Source organism: Amia ocellicauda, chromosome 9 (genome assembly GCF_036373705.1).
Source record: "Amia ocellicauda isolate fAmiCal2 chromosome 9, fAmiCal2.hap1, whole genome shotgun sequence".
Classification (NCBI taxonomy): Eukaryota; Metazoa; Chordata; class Actinopteri; order Amiiformes; family Amiidae; genus Amia; species Amia ocellicauda.
In genome coordinates, this window is record NC_089858.1 from 13,350,895 (window position 1) to 13,371,592 (window position 20,698).

Below are 20,698 nucleotides of genomic sequence, written 5' to 3' on the forward strand. Positions count from 1 at the left end.
TGTGAGTGCTGCAGTGAGAAAAGTGAATGCAATTGCACATAGAAAGGTTGTGATTGTATGACACACATGCATGACATGACAGATGGTTAAAAAAATGTTCAGGGCTACAACTACTGTATGGGAAAGAAATACAGGATTAAAGATAATTACACTACATCGTATGTACACACACAGAGACGTCAGCACTGCTGGATTTTAAGTGGAAAACATTTCAGAGAAGCCGTCACTTGTGCAGAGCCAGAACTGAGAGGACCTACAATATGGAATTTTATGGAGCTCTCTTACTTGGGCCAGTGGTTCTTGTCGTCCTTATCACCTGCCTCCCCATCCCTCTCTCGCTCTCCATTCTCTCTGCGCTCCTCCCCATCAATGGTGGTCTGGGCCTTGTTGCGGTGCTTGTGCCTTTTCTCCGGACGCTCGCCGTTCTCTCCCTTGGTGCCCCCTGCTCCTGTTCCTGCTCCTGTTCCTGCTCCTGTTCCTGCTCCCCCTTCACCCTCCCGGTGGGCGGAGCGGGACCCATCTCGGTGTCGCACCCGCCGCTCATTCTTGTTGCCGCCGGCCCCATTGTTGAGCGTGCCGTTGCCCTCCTTGGGCTGGCGATGGCTGCGGTGCCGACGATGTTCTTTGTCCCCGGTCCCCACTCCCCCACCTCCTCCCCCGTCATCCACAGAGACCTGGTGATGATGCCTCTTGGCCCCCTCCTGGCTGCGGCTCCGCTCCCCCTTCCCCTCCCGGCTGCGGCCCTCATGGTCCTTGCTTCGGCTGTGGTGTGAGCGATGCTTTCCCTCCTTGCCGTTGCTGCCCCCCCCGCCGCTAGTCTCCCCGCCGTTCTCGTTGTTGTTGCCCGAGTCGGCCCTGTCCTCTGCCTGCCGGTCCCGGTGCCGGTGGTGTTTCCGGGGCGGGTGGGGCTCCCCGGAGTCTGGCGCGGGAGACCGGTCACCTGTCTCCCCTCCCCCCACCCCCACCTCTGGCTGGTGGGGCTTGGCATTCTCCACATTGTTGCGCAGGTCATTGCGCGGCTCCACGACCAGCGGCCGGTCCAGATGCGTCTTCATATCAGGCCGCAGGTGCAGCATGGAGGACAGGCGGTTGCGCTCCTCGGGGTCCAGTTCGTTGTACAGCGCCTCGCAGCTGGCGCGCAGGTTGTGCCGGCGGATCTGGGTGGTCCGCTGCTCCCAGACCGACATCATCTTCAGGGACTTCTGCTGCTCCTTACTGGAAAAGGGCAACAGGGCGCGGGTCAGTTCGGCCTTCGATCGATTTATTTTGTGTGCTTTTTCTTTCTTTCTTAGTTAGTTAGTTTGTCTCTTTCCCGCACAGATGAACTGTTGTGAATTCCCTACATCCATGGCAAGACCACCTTTTTCTGCCAAGACAACCATCTATACTGCCATGTTAGACATTTTTCATTGAAGAAAACAAAATGTGTCTTTCATGCCTGTATGTCCTTATCTTGTGTGATTAAAATGATAATAGTTTTGAGTAGTGTCAGCACAAACCATTGTTACCTATATAATCCCCTATGTTACCTTCTGTCTTCAAGCCAACAAAATGAGAACTGAATTGTCAAAATACCAATCGCAAAATAAGACAGAAGATTATACCTTATTAAAACACCATCCCCAGCCATGAATCCTTTCTACAGTGACTTTCACAAACATCCTCCAAAGATTTATTTGTCGATCAATTTCCTTTTTCATTTCTTAAATAATAGTAATAATAAAACTCTTAAAATTAAAATTAGTGTTTCTCCCCTGACCCTTTTCATTTCAGAGAACTCAAATGGATCTCTCTGGGGAGGAGGGGGGGGGTAAACAAACAGAAAACGTGGGTGCATAAAACTCTCATAATGTTGACTTCCTGTTTGATAGGCTCTTATCAGGGTTAAAAGGAAATTGAGCCAGCACTGCTACCTATGACCAGACAGTGTGTGCTCTCTGGAGAACAGTGCTGTAGTTATATATGATCCTGAACGCTGTTAAAAGATGGTCTTTATGGATGCACCCGTATAAAAGTTCACCATGGCAAAGTTGCAGCTCACCATGCGCTCTCATGCTTGCCCTGCACTGTAGGCGACAGTTTACCGCAGCGGTCCCCATGCTGTGCGCTCTCTACCCACTGGTCTGACCCATGCTCACCTGTTCTGTCCCATGCTCTCCCACACCGCACACTCTGCTAAGCGTTATACCATGGTGGACCACATTAAACTTTTATAAGGGCTGTGATGGTAGTCTGGGAGCAAGCCTGTGTGTTTTCCCTCCCTCTGAGGCGAATTAATACATGACAGTCCTTCACCGAGTCTCTTTGCTAGGGGATACAGATGATGGCCGGGCAGGAGATCTGTGTGTGCTCTATCTGAAGGCAAGGGCTGTGTTTCTACATGCTGCTTCTACTTCTACTTTATTTAAGGTGGTTATGGGCTGGTTACAGTTTCCAATAGTTGTAGTTTGTTTGTGTAGTTTCCCAAAGCAGAAATTGTCACAGTATTAAGTAAAGGATTCCTACATTTCTACCTTCATGACTTTTTACCAGCATGTGAACCCAGCCAGTATCACACCTGACAGGAGGAGCCCCAGGTGTGCTTATTTCAGGTACAGCGTACAGGTATTGCAGTTCCTTTGTCTGCCAGCAGAGGGAGAAAAAGGCAGCTGACAGGTGCTACAGTAACAGCCATCTTTCTCCGGTCACTTTGTTTTTCCATTTCTTTATCTTTCAGTCCACATTTCAGCCTGCCTCACAACAGGGCCTAGGTGCGAATGTCAAAACAGCGAGAGGAGACTCCTGGTGATTACTGGGATTCATTTGCCTTCATTTCCACCTGAGCGCTCTAATCTTTAATAACGATACAACAAATATTTGCCAGCGCCTTTGTTTAATCCTGACCTGTGTTTATTTCCTGCCATCGCTATTGACTGATGGCGCTCAGTTCTGTTAGTCTAGCTGTCTTTGGCTCTCAGTGGCAGTCGCTACGGGAGAGAGAGAGAGAAAGAGAGAAAGAGACCTTCCTTTCTCCACCCATTCTACCCATTCTACCCACTGATCTCTGAGCATGCTTTCACTGGCATGGTGTTTCCCAGGGTTTAGTCATGGTTGTCCGGTTCTGGAACACTGATGACAGGTGAAAGAGAGAACGAACTGAAGGATCTAGGCCCTGAGGGGCAGAACTGATCTCAGGTTAATTGCTTGTTTGATTGTTTGATTTCTTTAATTCAGAAACAAGGTAACAGCTGCCTCCTAATATCGTAACAGGAAAAGGTCAGCCAGGATCGGTAACGGTGCATCCAAAAATCCCTTCCCCTTCAAGAGGGTGGCCCAGACCTACAGGGGAACCCCAGATCCGGCCTTTTAGGGTCACTGTCTCAGTGGACTGATGTTTAACGGGGCTGTTAATTCCAGAAGACTGTCACTGTAGGCACGACTGTCAGTTGTTCTCACCGCTGGATGTCAACAAGGTTCTGTGCAACAACAAACACTGATCTGGGCCATCTACTCTGAGAGACTGTGAGAGGGGGTTGAAGTTATCATGAACCCCCACCCCCCTGGTACAACTCACAGAGACACCTTCCAGTCCGTGGATCCATTGTCTCTCCCACTTACCATGCTGCTCAGAACCACAATGGAGCTATGGACTGCAATGGCTCCTGGGCCAGCTCTAAGTCAATCCTATCCAGGTGGCTACAGCTGCTGCACTTTACGCTAACGAGGGAGCAGCACCAATTAAAGAGGGAAGGCAAATTCATTGTCTGTCCTGCTCCGAGAAAATACATGACAATTCCATGTTTTCACTGGGTCAACACTGTATTTCGAGTGTCAAAAATAGGGGCTTGATAAATATGTAGAATATGTTTAGGTTACCATTAACTATCTTCCTATAACATCTCATTTAAAGGCCAACTGACATGCTAATTAGGGCATCTAATGATTTCAACCCGATAATGCATCAGTTGGCCGTTTAATTTCAACTTCTATCTGCATCCAGGTCATCCTCATAGCTTCTGCCTTTTGTTGTATTTTTTTTTTACGTTACATGACACAGGATGTCAATTAAGCCAATTCATGCCTTAATTGCAGTTCTGCTGGAAATGTATTTACGACACTCTCAACGAAGCGTTAACACTGAATTTGAATACACATGTTGATGGGTGTAAACGTTATAAATACAGTCACCACTTGACACATCCTGCGCAGTACCTGTACCTCAAAATGCGACGAGCAGGAGAGCAGACAGAACTCTGCAGACTTAAAAATACACACAGTATCACATACTATAGTCATGGCACAGGATTTAAAGAGACAGTCATGCTTTTCTTTAGAACAGAAAGGGACAAAGAGAAGGTAAAGGTGAGACAAAGACATACTCCGATGGCAAGACGGACTGGACATGACAGGAAGGAGCAAACGGAAACAGGGATAGGTGCAAAAATATAAACCGATCGATTAATAATATATAAATTAATAAATCAATCAATTAAGGACTTAATAAAATAATAATAGTAATAATAATAATAACAACATAAAAAGGTCTGACAGGAAAAGACACCCAAAGTTGCTACTGCACTGCAAGCATACACAATTCTTAACCCCCAATGCATTTCCTATCACTCTCCAGCAGGGGAGGGGGTCCCCTCAGGCGAATGCGTTGGGCTCAGACACACAGACAGGAATGCCATGAGCAGGTGCCAAATATCGAGCAACAGCACAACTCTGTCAGTGCAAATACGAGCAGAGCAACGGACAGGGTCTCTGATTCTGTGCACGGCTCTGATCCCTCCGACTGATGTTTTATTACACTCTTTTGTGTGTGTGTATGTGTGTGTGTGTGTTAGTGAGTGAGGGATATAAACTTCTGTCAATACATTTTCCTTGCACGAAAATGTCCATTTCCATTCCCTTGGTTTCAGTAACTGTCACAGAATCAGACCTGCTGTCCCTGATACAGAGAGGAAAGACAGAAAGGAGAAGGGGAAGAGTATGGAGTAGGGAGCGGTGTTGATGTGGAGAGAGGTATGGGGTGCCCGCAGCCACTTTCGTGAACTCTTCTCACACTCTCACGCGTCTACGCTCACACACACACGCACACGCACACGCTCACGCAACAGCTTGAAATGCTGAATAGTCAAAGCTCACTCAGGAGACTCACTTAACAAAGAAAAAATAAACCTCAATGAAACAACGACCACGACCACAACAGAACAACATGCAAATTCTACATCACATGATTATATTTCTTTCCTCTCTCTCGGCCCAAGAAATAAATATATAAATATGGGGAAATTTTCATTAAACAAAAAATTGTATGAAACAGAGAAATGTCATGTAAGTAAGCATAATAATAATAATAATAATAATAATAATAATAATAATAATAATACCATCTTTCCCAATTATAAAAGTCTTAGACGTGGACAAATCTAATGGTTACGGGAGCAAAGCAACCATCTACAGCACAGTCCAAAAACAACATCAACAAATTCAGATTGGGCAACTGGGCAAGGGGCAGTGAGTGATATTGGGGGCAGGGGGTGCTGTGCTGCTGCAGAAGGGACCACTGAAGGGCATAATCTGTACCGAAGACAAAACTTCGAGAGAGGAACCAGACACTGCGAATTGAACAAGCATCAGACGGGACAAGACGCCACACCATCCAGTAGGTTTACTGCTAGTCGGTCAAACACAACCCTGAGGAAGATGTAACAATATTCATCAACAGCCCGCAGAGGAAAATACATTCTCTGCGATTCGTTTCCCTGGCAGCCATTTTGCAAGCCCAGTCTCCATCACAAAATCTTAGGTGATAAGTATTACTCCAATGGAAAATCCTAGTCCTGGGTTAAATAACGGTGTAGACATCGATAAATAAAAAACATGGCACCAGGTGGCTTTTCTGACAGAACAAAGATTCTGAGGGACCTAGCACTTGGTCTAAAATGAATAAAGGCAGAGGGCATCTGAGCAGGCCTCCTTGTTTGAACATTTTCCTGCTCTCCACCCCACCCCCATTTCGTTCTGTGGTTCAGCCCCTCCCCACACCTCCTCTGTTACAGCACTCTGTTGTTTCTATACATCAGAATAATAAAAAACATCCTTTCATACAATTCACTGTCAAAGGAAGGCTTCTGAGGAAACACGGAGCTCCAGGGACGAGCACGCTTGTATGTGCTTTGAAATTGTAATAATATATTTATTTATTTACTTACTTTGAAGAAAAAGAACACAGAGACATTTATATAAACCTCACAGCTTGACAGGGATAAGACATCAGATCAACAGGATCCTACTATCCATCTCTCTGTTCTGCAGCCTATAAACTGCCATCCCCAGCACTGCACTTGGTACAGCCCACTGCAGAAGATCCGACCTCAAGCACCTCTGGTTGGATTTCTGGTTCTGCCTGATGCTCACAACTCAATCTCATCATACTGCAACTCCTTCACCTCATTGGCTGCAGGTTCTGTGCCATGTACTCTAATGCAATATCCCATAATCTGCATTTTCAGTGATGTCGTTCTATACATGGAGTATGAAAGTTTGCACTGCATAACTCTTTACACCTGCCTGTCTGACGAAAGTGCAATGTATGCTACTGAATAGGAGTCACCCTTAATGAAGATGCTACCCCCAAAAATATGACTACTACTTATAATAATAATAATAATAATAATAACAAAAACAACAGCAATTGCACAGACTTAAGCTGTCAGCTGCATAACTCAATATTTTTGCCACAGCGACGGTGTAAATATGCTTCTTATGGCTGGGAAGGGCATATTTATTAGTGGCAGGATTTGTGTTGATGTCAAATTCAGCAGTTTTTATTCATTGATTAACTCATTACAGGTAACAGGATAGTGTTACAACTCAGAGGCCAGCGGCGACTTCTCCTAGTCTAATTCCTTTTTTTCTGTCTGTCTGAGTGCCGGTAATAAGGTACTGAAGTGATATCCGAGGTACAATACAGTAAGTGCTTAAGTAACTTAATCTGATGTTAGCGACACTATTAGGGAATCCCCTCTGTACAACTCTCACAAAGCTTAACATCGACACGCATGGGTGCTACCACAGGCCGACGTGCCAGATTCCTACCAAACCCAGAGAAACATCTCAGCTGAGTGCACCGGACAAATGCTAATTGGATCGGTGCTTCATAAATGTGTCGCCGAGGCCCTGCAGCCTGGCGGACACAGGACAGGCGACGCAATAACCACGTTGAGACAGACGCAGGGTGCTGTGTGGACCCCCAGCCGGTTTTTGTGCGTCTTTAGTTTTTCTCTTTTCGTAAATGATAGGAAACATAAACCATGAGCAAAAGTCTTAACTGAGACACAGAGGAGGGTCTGGGGGGGGGGGTCACAACATGGACAAAAGAGGATACAAATGCTCCTGAGAGTAGTTGCTTTTGTTAAGGAATAAATAAGCACAGCCACTATAGATTTGTGAAATTAGGATAATAAAGTGCATGTAAGTATGCATATATATATACACATACACATACATACACACATCTAAATATCTGCATATACAAATATGCGCAGGTATATTAATTGAGTTTACAACATTCACCCCTCAGATGTATAGAGAATATATATATATATATATATATATAAAACAAAATATATAGGTAAGGCATTGGGAAGATTCACGATGGTGTGAAGAATGACAGGATATTTGGAAGGGTGTCAAAGGGTTTGAGAATATTGTAACAGAGAGCCAACTCACGGTGAATTTACGCTGGTGGCGGAAGAGCTGCGAGATAGAGCACTTCGATTTTGCTTTACAAAACTGCACATGCAAAAAAAAAAACACATTGGGAAGAGATCAGAGAGGCTGGAGACCAGAAGGCAGGCGGCAGCGGCGGTGGCAGCGGGGCGGCACGTGGGGCGGCCTGTCCGATAGTACGTCCGTCACCTCCTGCTGTAAGCCTTATCGTTTGTGTGTTTGTTTGTTTGTCTTTTCTCCCCACTTTAAAAAAATCCAAACAAAATTAAACTCAAACTTGAAATCAAAAGTACAGAAACAAACAAACGCACAAACAAGCAAAGAGTCCACACTGAAACAAAAGTCAAAAAATGCATAAATAAATAAATGAATACATACATACATACACACACTAATAAATAAATGAAGAAACAGAAGGACAAACATCTTGTTTTAACATCCCACACAGCCCTGCACGGGCCTGAATGGACTGTATGCCGTCAATGTTTCGTGTCGGGATTTTGTCATCGCAAACAGATGTTTTTTCCCCTGGATTTTTTGTCTGTTTTGCTTGTTAGTTTTAGAGAGAGAGAAGAACAAAAAAAGGGTTGTGATTTGGCAAACATTCCTAAAATAAAACAGGGAAGTTAAATAAAAAAAGACAGACAAAAACAACACCACACCAAATAATAATAATAATAATAATAATAATAATAATAATAATAATAATAATAACTGAAATAGTGCTTCAAGAGTTTGTAAAGAGTGAAGGGGAACTGAAATCGTTGACCACAGTGCTGATGGCGTTTGATTGTGGGAGGCCCTCCTCTCTTCAAGGTGCGTTGTTTTTGTTCATTTTTCTCCCAAAACTCCTTTGTGACCGGCATTAAAGTCATGTGACTCAGGCTGACAACTAGGTCTGCACCGCCAGTCCACTCAGCACAGATACTCTTATATTTTCATGCACTGCAAAACATGGGGGTATTCAAAACCAGTCAAACCAGCCTTTCTGTGCTTTACCACAGATCTCAGATCACTCCCGGATTTACCACAGTAAATACTTTTGTTCTTAATGCGTGTGTACTAACACACCAACAAATATGGGCCCTGCATTATCACAGTCTAGTGATGTTATGCCCAGGAAAATCATGGTAAAATGATGAGGGAATGTACTGAAGCGAGCTAACCCAACATTGGCCGTGAAAGGTTGCTAGGGTAAAATTAGATGTTTATTTTATTATTTTAATTATTATTCTGGCAAAAACTTAAAGCACTGTTTCTGTCAATAAATTCATAATTGAGAACAGTAACCAAATATTAATATATATTAATACAAATGCAGCTGATAAAAAAACAAAAAACAAGCAAACGATAAGGACAACATTAAGAACAACAAGAACAACAACAGCAAAAAAAACAAGAAAAGGAAAGAAAGAGAATTACTACAATTTCATTTCAACAGGGCGAGAGAAACCCATCGCTGGTGAGGGTCTTATTCATCGCAGTCTACTTACCAGCGTCCCAACAGCCCAGCCAATCAGGATGAGAGAGGCAGCCTTAGCCACCATGTGATCAAAAACGTACACTAAAGGAGCCCCAGAACAGGCAGGGGGCGCTCTGTCGAAACACTTCACAGGCAGCGAGGGGACACGCATGGAGGGGTCAAGTCTATACACACGGGCCGAGTCTGGAGAAATGACTGCAAGTCTACATACACTGCAGGGGAGGAATGATCGCGGAAACCACGATGGTATGATTTCCACACAGTACAAGAGGGGTCGATGCTTTCCCCTACGCCCCCAACCCTCCTGCATTCTTTTGGAGTGCCTTAATTAATTAATTACTTCAGCCTCATACAATACCACAGCAAAGTCGTAATCGTCCATGCCTCAGTCCAGGGGATTGCTGATCCAACGGCAATAGTCGATTTCGAATGACAATCTAGGCAAACACCACCATTCCTGCAGGAGACCAGCTTTTACACAGGGGGCACCCCTACAGTGCCAATGAAGGCGACTCTCTGGGACTCCATCAAGAGAACGGACGGCCACGTTTCTTTGAATCTAACACAAAACTCAATCCCGACCCACCTACTGGGCTTCCCTCTCCTGTGTAAATATGTGCCGTGTCCACGTGCTCCTGCAAGAGTCTCAAACCACAGAGACACAAAAATATTTTTTACGTATGAGAACTACACTCCATTTTCACCACACAGTTCAAAGCAACTGTTAGTGGGCCCTCCACTTTACTATCCTTACTCGCAGACTGTGTTTGTTAAATCATTTGTGACTTTTAACCCACCAGTTCAAGTTATCATTAAACAAATCATTTTAAAAATAAACAAAACCAAATCCATTAAGTACATGAACTCAGTCCTGTATGTTAATATCCTCGCCCTGGTCCCAGCCGCTCTGCAAGACCACGGAGACCCAAAGCAACGAGGAAACTCCATGTTGCAGAGGGATTGTGGGCTGGGGGTTATCGAGTGGCTATTTTTTTAGGTTTCTTAACAGTTGACAAAATTGCAAAGCCTGCTTCCAAACATGATGCTGACAGACAGTTTCCCCAGCTGTCACGTCATTTCCATTGGTAAAACACGGCAGCGTGCTCCGGCAGTGCGGACAGGGGCAGGTCCCGTGGGACAGTTTGCGCTGAGGCATGTGCAAATCGGCCTGGGGCGATCCCTGTACTGCAATGATGACAATAACACCCAGTCTGGCCCCTTCGCTGTCCTTTGGGCTTTCTGTCAGGGAATGACATGCACTATATCCACAAAGAGAGGGGAAAAAACAAAAAAGGAACAAACAAGAGTCAAAGCAGTAACTTGACCGAAGCTAATTGGCTGTGATCTGTCTCTCACTCTGCCTACATACTGCTGACATATTGACGAAAGGACCCTTGGATTTCTGCAACAGCGGGACCCCCGGGCGGAGTTCTTAGCAGACATACGCGTTCACAGAGACGTGCAATACCCCTCCAATGAGAGACGAGCAACACAAGACCACTCAAAAGCATCTTCCCCTCCTGTACAGGGTCTGACCTCGTGTTAACCCCGAGGTGGCTCACAGGGGGGGGAAGAGGAGCTTGCATTGGAGGAAAGAAACATCAGAGGTGTAGCATCGACTAGTGGATAGAGAGGGAATCGCCAGGCTGGATCAGACAAACTCACAGGAAAACAACAGAACAGAAAAGAAAGGAAACTAAACATACAACAAACAGAAATCGATGCTGCATCAATACAGGGACTATACATCAATATACATATAGCATATACATCAAAGCAAAGAGTAAATAAACACAATATAAAATAAGAACATAAAAAAACAACTTGTGTGTTTATATCCAGGCTGAGGGAGTTAGGGGGAGGGCGGAGGGGGACATACAGTCAATGCACTTCTGGTTTCTGCAGAGGGGCACAGCTGGAGGAATGCAGGGGAGTGGGGGGTGTGGGGTGTGGGGGCTGGGGATGGGGAGGTGGATGCAGGGGTGCGGTAACGGGGTACAGGAGAGGGGAGGCTCTGATGTCTCATGACTTACGCTGCGATGGAAATGTTAGCTGCCGACATGGGGCTGACCTCCTTTACCTCCTTGGCCTTTTGGAGGGCAAGCTTTTTATTGGTTGCTTCCTCCTGCTCTTCTTCATCCTAGCCAATGGGAACAGAGGAAGACAGTACCTCTTTACCCAATCAGTCTACTGATGTAATACAATTGTTTATGGTGTCAGATCTCTCCCTTCGGCACAGAAATGCGGTACCACTGCTCGGCATAAAGATCCTTAATATCACAAGAGGTGTTGGGCTAATCAATTGCCATATCTGCTAACTGACAATGTGGATTGGGACGGGACCCAAACCTACCTTGGTTAGCTCCTGCGCATTGGCCAGATTGTCCACAGCGATGGCCAAGAAGACATTGAGGAGGGTGTCTGATCAGCCGGTGGCTCAGGAAAGACTGTTGCACACTGAGGCCTGTGAGAAGACAAGCTTTTACACCCCCACCCAATTTACCCATATAGTACAAACATAAAAATATATTGTAGGAATATATTTTGCCAAAATCAGCCCCTGGACTCCACCCGTCTCATCCAGAGCTTTGTCTGGTCTTATTAGGCAACAGTCCGGCGATCCCTGTACAGAGTGGACTAGGTCGTAGCGTCAATGTCTAGATCCTCCTCTACCTCCTCTGCTCACACGCCGGTATTTCCAACTCTCCATGACACACTGCGCCCAGAAAAGGATACAATTCCCAAACAGAGTCAGGACGATGAAATAGATGGAGGAGAGCATCCCTCCGGGCACGCCCCCCTGTGACTCAATCCCATGGTACATCACTGCGTTCCAGTCCTCTCCAGTCAGAATCTACGGGGTGGGAACAGAAAACCGGAGTGACAGAATACATCAGCGGCAGGCATGTGCACAGATAGACCCCAGGGGGGGCTCGAGCCCCTGCCCTTTTTCCCTCAGACTCAACAAGAGCCCTCGTCAGCAGCTGGGGTGGGGGGTGTAGGGTGCCGCTTTTCTTGCTTGAGCCCCTGCCCTTCAAAATGTCTGTGCGCAGCCCTGATCGGTGGACCTTTTAATCTCAATGAGCCTTTCCTGGTTAAATAAAGGTTTAATAATTTTAATAAACTGTTAGGTAAATGGCAGAAGTACAGCATGGTAAAAGCACAGGTTTATTGCATTACTGCTTTACCAGGGCCCCAGGCCTTTATTGTGGTGTCATGTGCAGTTTGTTAAAGACGGTGTACCTGGAACACGGTGAGAATAGCAGCAGGGAAAGTGTCAAAGTTTGTAGTTGGAGTTTCTTCCTCAAAGTTAAACCTAAAGAAAGCAGGACAACACAAAACCGTTATAGTGATCAACTGGCAATAATCAATAACACTCTCAAATATGTGTGTGTGTGTGTGTGTGTGTGTGTGTATCTATGTGTAAGGAGTAGTTCACAAACTAGCAGCTGAAACTAGCACTTCAAATGTGTTCTATCTTGTATCATTGTTCAATCTGTGTTCACTTGCAGCAGGCAGCGATTTGGAGATGGTGAACAATTCACTTCATGTTCTGATGTTCCGCTGATGGGACAAGACTAACTGTAAAGCAAGGAAGACACTATAAACATAATTTATCACAACTAAAAAGAGGACAGAAGCCTGCGGCTGTCAGCTCTTAATTCAACTGAAACGTCAAAACTACCAGTGGGCCGTGCAGGATGGTGCGCACGCCAGCATGGTACAAATTAATAATTAATGACAACAGTGAATTCATTCTTAAATGCCATGTGTGTATGTGTGTGTAGTTCATAGGGAGTCTTGCTGTTGTAGTGAACTGTTTTATGGAAAGACATTTAAACTCAACAACACTGCCCTGGGGAGAGAGAAGCAATAGAGCACAACCACACACACAGTCTTCATACAAAACACATGCAGGTACCGACAGAACAGCTGGTGTCAAATCACGCACACACTGTACGATCATTTAAAACACAACTTTCTGTACATCAACACAAATAAATATATATGAATATATATATATATACATACACAGATATACATACATACATATATAGATATATGAATATATTTATCATATTTCCTTTCCCCCTCTGCTGATCAAAGGTACAGCCCTGATGACCTACAGCCCCCCGCCGTCCTCTCTCCGACAGTGGTAATAAAGGCTGAAATCGCGGACTTGGAAATGGAGAAGGTTTCCATCACACGGGAGAAGAGGGACTACAATGGGAAGAGCAGGCCTAGGTTTCTGGGCTCCCCCCACCTTCACTGCACAATCACTGAAACAGGGGAACAGCCACAGAGGAGGCACTTCTGCACTCATGTGTTTGTGCTATAATAATAATAATAAATATGCACTTTCTTTTTGTGTTGTGACAGAATTGGCCTGCATTTCCACTCCATGTGCAGCACAATCCCAGATCAGTTCCTCTCATGACAAATATCATTCCAGCAAGGGGCAGGAGACGGGGAGTCTAGACTGAACACCAATATCACAACATGCTGGCCACCCATCTTAAACAGGGACATGGTGTTTTCAAATTCATTTCAGGGCAAAGTTTGTGCCCATTTGTATTTATATATATATATCAAGGTTGGAGGTCAGTGACACTAGCCTGCTGTGTCCACTAGGGAACAGCAAGGAGATTGACACACTAAACACTAAAGGAATGAACAACTAAACGTTTACAGTAACTGACTCAACCGAGCGAGAATATCCAGGAGCCGGTGACCAATAGAGACAGCTCGTAAACCAGTGGTCCACACCAGCCAATAGCTTTGCTCTATTATCCCTCTCACTGGGCTGGACCAGGAACTGAGATGTAACAGGGGAATCAATATGTCTGTCCGTCTGTCTGTCTGCGTTATGTAATCTGGGTTTGTCATTCTGTTTGGAGACACACACATCTTCCATCTATACTTCACACAAAACGAGACGACCAGCAGACATTGACCTTGTCTGTGGAAAAACCCCTCAAGATGTACTACCACTCACCTACACAAAACAAACTGACTTTCTGTATCAAATTTTACAAGGGTAACACTGAAAACATTTTCACCCAAAAAACACAGAGCTGGGATAAATTAGCAGGATGCCAGGAGTATCAGAGATTTGTGCAGGGCATATTAACCTGTAGTTAATAATAACAACAATAATAATAGATTCTCAAAGGTTTTGTATAAATGTGTTGTAATACATCTTTCACAGAACATGGAAGTCCGATTCTGTTTAATGCCCCTCCCTCCTCCCCTAAGCCCCCCGCCGCCCCACCACCACCATGACCAAAACCACCACCCAAACAGTCTGAGGTCAGAAGAAGAATCTGCGTGGTCACAGTCTAGGCCTCTGCCCCGGGGAGCACACACACACGTGCACTGCGAACGAGCTCTGTGGAGAACAAACCTGTTTGGACCTGTCTCCGGTGCCTTGGAACTGAAGAAAACAGTGAGAAAATGAAAACAAATGGTGTCTGCAGCCCCACAAGACAAACACAGCACTTCTGCAGTCACAGAACTCATCAACACAGTGCAGACATGGCATTGCTCTGCGCGCTCCCTCCATCAAGACACGTCCGCCATCAAATGCATTCTGTTACTTGCACTGTTACAGCTACGCAAAACACTGAAATGGATGGGACTGACTGTGTGCTTGTGGATGACACACACACACACGTGGGACAGGAGCAAGGGGAGATGGGTTTCTCAGAAAACATGTCCATTGAAACTCTATATATGGTGTATATATACAGATAGATATAGGTATATACATACGTCTAAGGAGTCTGTTTCTAGTAATGTAAAGCCCAGGTACCAGATGGGAACCGAGATGAAACCAGTGGAGCAAGCGGCTACTAACGACCGTTTAACTGATTTTATCTGCTCTGTCTTTTCAACGTTCAAGTCAAAGGGGCTTGAAGGCGTTCTTAGGGGAGCTTGTGGATATTTTGCTTTAATTGGTGTCATAAAAGCTGGACAAATACAGAAGGCATTGCACATTAACTCGTGCGCATTACTGTTGTCTAGGCGCCCCCTTGTCAGACACTGGGCACTGATAGCTTCACAATTTGTAGGAACGGGGTCCTTAGGTTCTGCACAGACGGCTTCCATGACAAAACATTGTAAAGGGATATTTACACTGTAAATGCAACCAGAGAGCAATTTATTTATTTTCCACATCACAGTGGAAGTACAGTGTATAGCTATAATAAATATAAATTGCAGTGCAAACTGTGATCAAGTGTAACTGCATTTCAAACTGCACTCTGTCATTTGATTTAATAAAGACACCACATGCACAGTTCTGTAGATAACGCAGGTCCTGTGCTTTTTGAGGTTCGTATATGTCATTAAACATAAATGCATATTGTTCAGGAGCACTCACTGCAATGTGTTCCCAAGAGTTCTCTACATGCATCTGTTCCCCAAACCTCATTTCGGTGGTTCACGAATCCTCTACCGTCTCAGATATGTATGTATATTTTATAATTATCCTAATTATATCACAGCCCTGCAATCACAGATGAATCTGGAAAATAATACAATATAAAAATCAAGAAAGAACAAGTGTAAAGTAATCCCTTTAAAATGTACATGAATCATTTCAAAAACACACAAAAGCGCATTGTGCCAGCCAGTGTTGTGAACAGCGAGATGACGCACTGAATGGATCCCACATGACCTGACCACGCGTAACACACAGGGATCTTCTGCAAGGGCTTCTCCAGCTCAGAAACCCAAGGACTGAAGATATTCTTTCCTCTGCACTGAGAAAGTGTTAGTGCTCAGCCTGTCTATTAATAATCAAACACTGCATCACTCTGCTGTCTGATTCTGCTACCATCTCTTTACTGGGGATGCAGATACTGTACGCACACTTAATCGGGGGACAATTTTATCAATTTATTTCTTTATGCATTCATTTTATGATTTCCTCTCTCTGCCACCACCCAATATATACTACAATCTCAATCAGGCCTTAGGATGTATTACACTGTGACATCATTCTAATGGACTGGTTTTTACTTTTCTTCCTATTGTCAGTATCTCTGCCTGCGTGAGGAAGCTGCAACACAAAGGACCAGAAAACCTGACGTCCTCGGATGACCCCTCCCCCCAAGTCTAAACACACCAGCCCTTAACATGCGCCCACACACATGTGCTCTCTGGCTAGAAGGGCACCATCAGCAGTTTCGGAGTCGTGCCCAGGCAGCAGAGGGTTAATAGCTGAAAGAATGCTGGGGACAGCTGGTAGACAGTCCCAGAAAAACTCAGATAAAACCACTGCGGGCCTCTCTACCTCCGCCAAGTAAACAAGCTGCAGCAGGGATGAGCAGCGATATTTCAGGAGGGCTCGGTATTTATGACAATAATCTGGACGCTCTGAATTGCACGCCAAAACAAAACAAACAACAAAACCTGCTAATTAACTTGCTACATATGGGGTGTGCAGATTCCGTAGGCACGGTGAAGACAAATTTTACATCCCACCTGGACTACGCTACACTACGCCTGCAGCTGTCAGCAGTGGACTTGCATGCTTCTCAAGAACAGCACTGTCTCTGTTTAATACAACTGTCCAGGAGTGGGCTGAGAAGAGGGGTGGAGGGGCATGAGATGAATTCATCTTTATGAGTTTCTGCTGGTCGGAAGAGATGTGCCAACAATTTAGGATATTAAAATACTTACAAAAAGAAATACATACAAAAGCAAACAAAACCCACCCTGTGTGTTGGAGAAACCTCCGGCTCAAAAGCAAACACAACGCTGGTGTGAAGGAGTCAACGTAGGATTTTGTCACATATGATTGAAACATTTCCAAAAAAAGATACAGGAAAAAAGAAAACACACACACACACACACACACACACACACACACACACACACACACACACACACACACACACACACACAAACATACACACAGACTTTTTGTTGAGCCTGTGTACAGTTTTTCCTGTAGGTGTTGACTTGTTTTCCATTAGAATGCAAAAGGAATCGATAGAAAGCAATGGTTCAATTCAATCCCATTATTTATTTATTTTATTATATTACCTGGATCTACTTGGACCAACTGTTTTAAATGATATGTGACAAAAAAAACTCAACCAAAATGCACTTTTCAAAGTTTAAAAAGAAAGCTGTCTTCTGGAAAAAGACGTGAAAGAGAAGCAAATATTTCTTTCTTCAGTGTTATTATCTTTTTTTTTTTAAATTAAGTGCTTTAATAACCCGTGTTACACTGCTGGGATAACTCAATAATTAATGTGATGGAAAAGTCTCAATCCCAATTCCCTGCACATCTGCCCAGCTCAGACTGTTAATGTGATGCCAAAGCACAGCATGATGGAGAGAAACACAAGGAGCTGCAATCGCATATGAGCAGATACTGTTCCAGGGCCACTAATACCACAGCATCCCCTCAGAAAACACAGACGGACGCTGTAGCATTTGTGCTAACTAGTATTTTTTCATATGGATATGGATGTCATCATGGAGATTATTTATTTATTTATTTTTACAAGAAATGGAGAGAATAGTACTATAGTATAGTTGATTAAAGCTGTAGAAATTCATTGTCTTAACTTTAATCCCCCTCCTGCGATTGCAAACAATGTTCAGTCACGATCAAACCCTGATGCTGCAGCCCAGTGCGCTACGTCTCTGAATGGACACTAATAGCTGTCACTGATACAGATCCAAATGAAATCAACACCCCCCCCTCTTAATGGCTGCTCATGCATTTGTGCACCACAGAGCTATGTCCTAAAATGACCCAACACATATATACATACATACATACATACAGCTCTGGAAAAAGTAAGAAACCACTGCAAAATTATCAGTTTCTCTGGTTTTACTATTTATAGGTATGTGTTTGGGTAAAATTAACATTTTTGTTTTCTACTGACAACATTTCTACCAAATTCCAAATTAAAATATGAATGAAATGCAATGGAATGGCTGCCATACATGTAGAGATGCTGATTTAAGAAAAATGTGCAGTGGTCTCTTAACTTTTTCTAGAGCTGTACAGTGGTCAGTAATTCTTATTATTCTTTTTTACAGTAGAACAGTATATGTTTGGATGGGTATTCACACAGAAAAGTAAATACTTCTTTTATTTTTAATATATATATAAACACACATATGTACTTTTTTGTTTGCATTATTTGCTGTGTGAATACTGTTCTGCCTTCTATGGGGGTACTATAGTACTGCTCTGTTAGGGTTATGTGTTAAGCTGTTAGGGGGTGGGGTGGGGGAGTGGGGGGCACGGGGGGCGCGTACTTACTGGCCACCAAAGAGCTGCATGCCCAGCAGAGCGAAGACTACGATGAAGAGGAAGAGGAGGAACAGCAGGCTGATGATGGACTTCATGGAGTTGAGGAGGGAGACCACCAGGTTCCGCAGAGAGTTCCAGTACCTGCGCACAGACACACAAACAGGCAGGCAGGCAGACACGCACACACACACGGACGGACAGACGGACAGATGGACACACAGAGAAAAGACAGACAGACAGATGTAAAGACAGATATAAAGACTGGTCAGGTACAGCTATCTCCCTGGTTCAACCAGTAGGAGGGCAGACAAGTCCTACAGCCTGGGCACCCCCGCCCCACCATCCCTTCATGTCTGTTGATGCTCACGGCCTCCTACTCTGTCGAACTGCACCCACACGGCCCAGGATCCCGCCCCTCGAGGAGAAGGGCAATCAGCCACACTGCGGGGCCGTCTGAGTCTGCTGTGTACGTTGCCTGGGTTCCTACAGTGGGAGCATCCACCACAGTCCCAGGAGCGCACGCTGACCAGAGGGAGTGCATCTGCTACCATCCCAGTCTAGCACTGGGGGGCTGGGTTGCAGCCTCTTCTGCAAATCCATGCAATATAGGAAAGCACTCTTCAAAAAACGCAGGTGTGTTCCTTACTTTACACCAGCGTACGTAGTATTAACTGTACTTTAATAAAGGAACTGTTTCAGTGGTTGGCTTGACTGGGTTTAATTCACCATGTGTTCCCGGTGTTTAGTAATCATTTAGTAATGGCTGGCTGACAGATACATACAGACTCGACTGGATTTGAGGCACTCCCTGCCCACTCCTGCCTTGGTACCCGATATCCTGCATGGATTTACAACAGCACAGCGGCCCAGGGGGAAAGACTAATACCACTCCAGCAGCGCAGAGTGGCCTCCTCCCACTCACAGAATTACAGGCACAAGTAGTATTTAATAGATAATAATAACTTTACTGCCCTGTAAATTGCAGTGGCTAATGGAGCTGTATGTTTTAAAAGTGAGTAACCCCCACCCTCAACTCCCTCCCTCTCCCTCTCTCTTGCTCTCGCTTTCTCATTCTCACTCTCTCTGAAGCAGCAGAGAGCACAATTCCCGTCATTTCATAACACTCTCATCCCATTGCTGAAGACCATTGGGCTGTAAAGATTCATTAATCAAAAGCAGAACTGCTACAAAACCTTAAAAACACGACACAGAACCAGCAAGGGTAGACAGTTAGACTGATAGACAGACAGACAGATGCTTAGATAGATAGATAGATAAACAGACAGAGACTGAGAAACAGAGATAGACAGACAGATAGTCAGAGAGACAGATGGAGAATAGTAAACCAGTTCTAACTGTGCTGAGATTCACAGCATTAATGAAGAGCTTCCTGTAACCTTTCATTTTCTTTTTCTTTCTGTCATCTTTTCCTAAAATGCTGATTGTCTTATTTGCTCATTAACATGTCACTAATTAAGGCTGAATGCAGCGGAATGCTCCGGAGTGACAGTGGCGCCCCCAGCACCACAGAACTCAGCCGTATCATTACATTTGTATCGCTCAATGGAGCCACTCAGTCTCACAGCAGCTGTGTGGCATCTTCCCTGCCTGTCACACTTCATATGACAGAGACACAGCTGACAGACAGCCCTGCATGGGGAACCGTTTGCCAGAAAGTGTTTAACACTGGGGGACAAAATCACAGGGATCCCAGCCCTGAATGGGCTGGAGGCACAATGCGTCTCTGACCAGGCTGACTGGGCGCACACACACTTTATGGGCCGCATACAGTCCTGTCACAGAGTATATTCTGTCGCTAGACGGAGACGACTTCGGAGCTGAATTTCTGAATGAATGAACATGTCTTCAGAGTTAATCAGACTAACTGGGTGATTTGCATTGTTTTGTTTTTTTCAGACAACAGACAGACAACTTGCTCCCTGCAACAGCAGCAGTATATATATATACACCGATCAGCCATAACATTATGACCACCTGCCTAATATTGTGTAGGTCCCAAAACAGCCCTGACCCGTCGAGGCATTGACTCCACTAGACCACTGAAGGTGTGCTGTGGTATCTGGCACCAAGACGTTAGCAGCAGATCCTTTAAGTCCTGTAAGTTGCGAGGTGGGGCCTCCATGGATCGGACTTGTTTGTCCAGCACATCCCACAGATGCTCGATTGGATTGAGATCTGGGGAATTTGGAGGCCAA

The 20,698-nt window shown here is 44.9% G+C and overlaps 1 protein-coding gene across 1 annotated transcript in view; it reads right to left on the reverse strand.

The window, feature by feature from the left end:
• LOC136758202 (probable voltage-dependent N-type calcium channel subunit alpha-1B) overlaps positions 1–20,698 on the reverse strand; it is a 61,323-nt gene that overhangs the window by 1,934 nt on the left and 38,691 nt on the right. The window contains exons 10-16 of the mRNA XM_066712472.1: positions 18,492–18,623; positions 12,443–12,515; positions 11,936–12,053; positions 11,553–11,620; positions 11,233–11,339; positions 7,717–7,779; positions 286–1,215 (exon numbers count right to left, since the gene is read on the reverse strand). Coding sequence (XP_066568569.1) covers positions 286–1,215; positions 7,717–7,779; positions 11,233–11,339; positions 11,553–11,620; positions 11,936–12,053; positions 12,443–12,515; positions 18,492–18,623 — 1,491 coding nt within the window. The remainder of the gene's footprint in view (positions 1–285; positions 1,216–7,716; positions 7,780–11,232; positions 11,340–11,552; positions 11,621–11,935; positions 12,054–12,442; positions 12,516–18,491; positions 18,624–20,698) is intronic.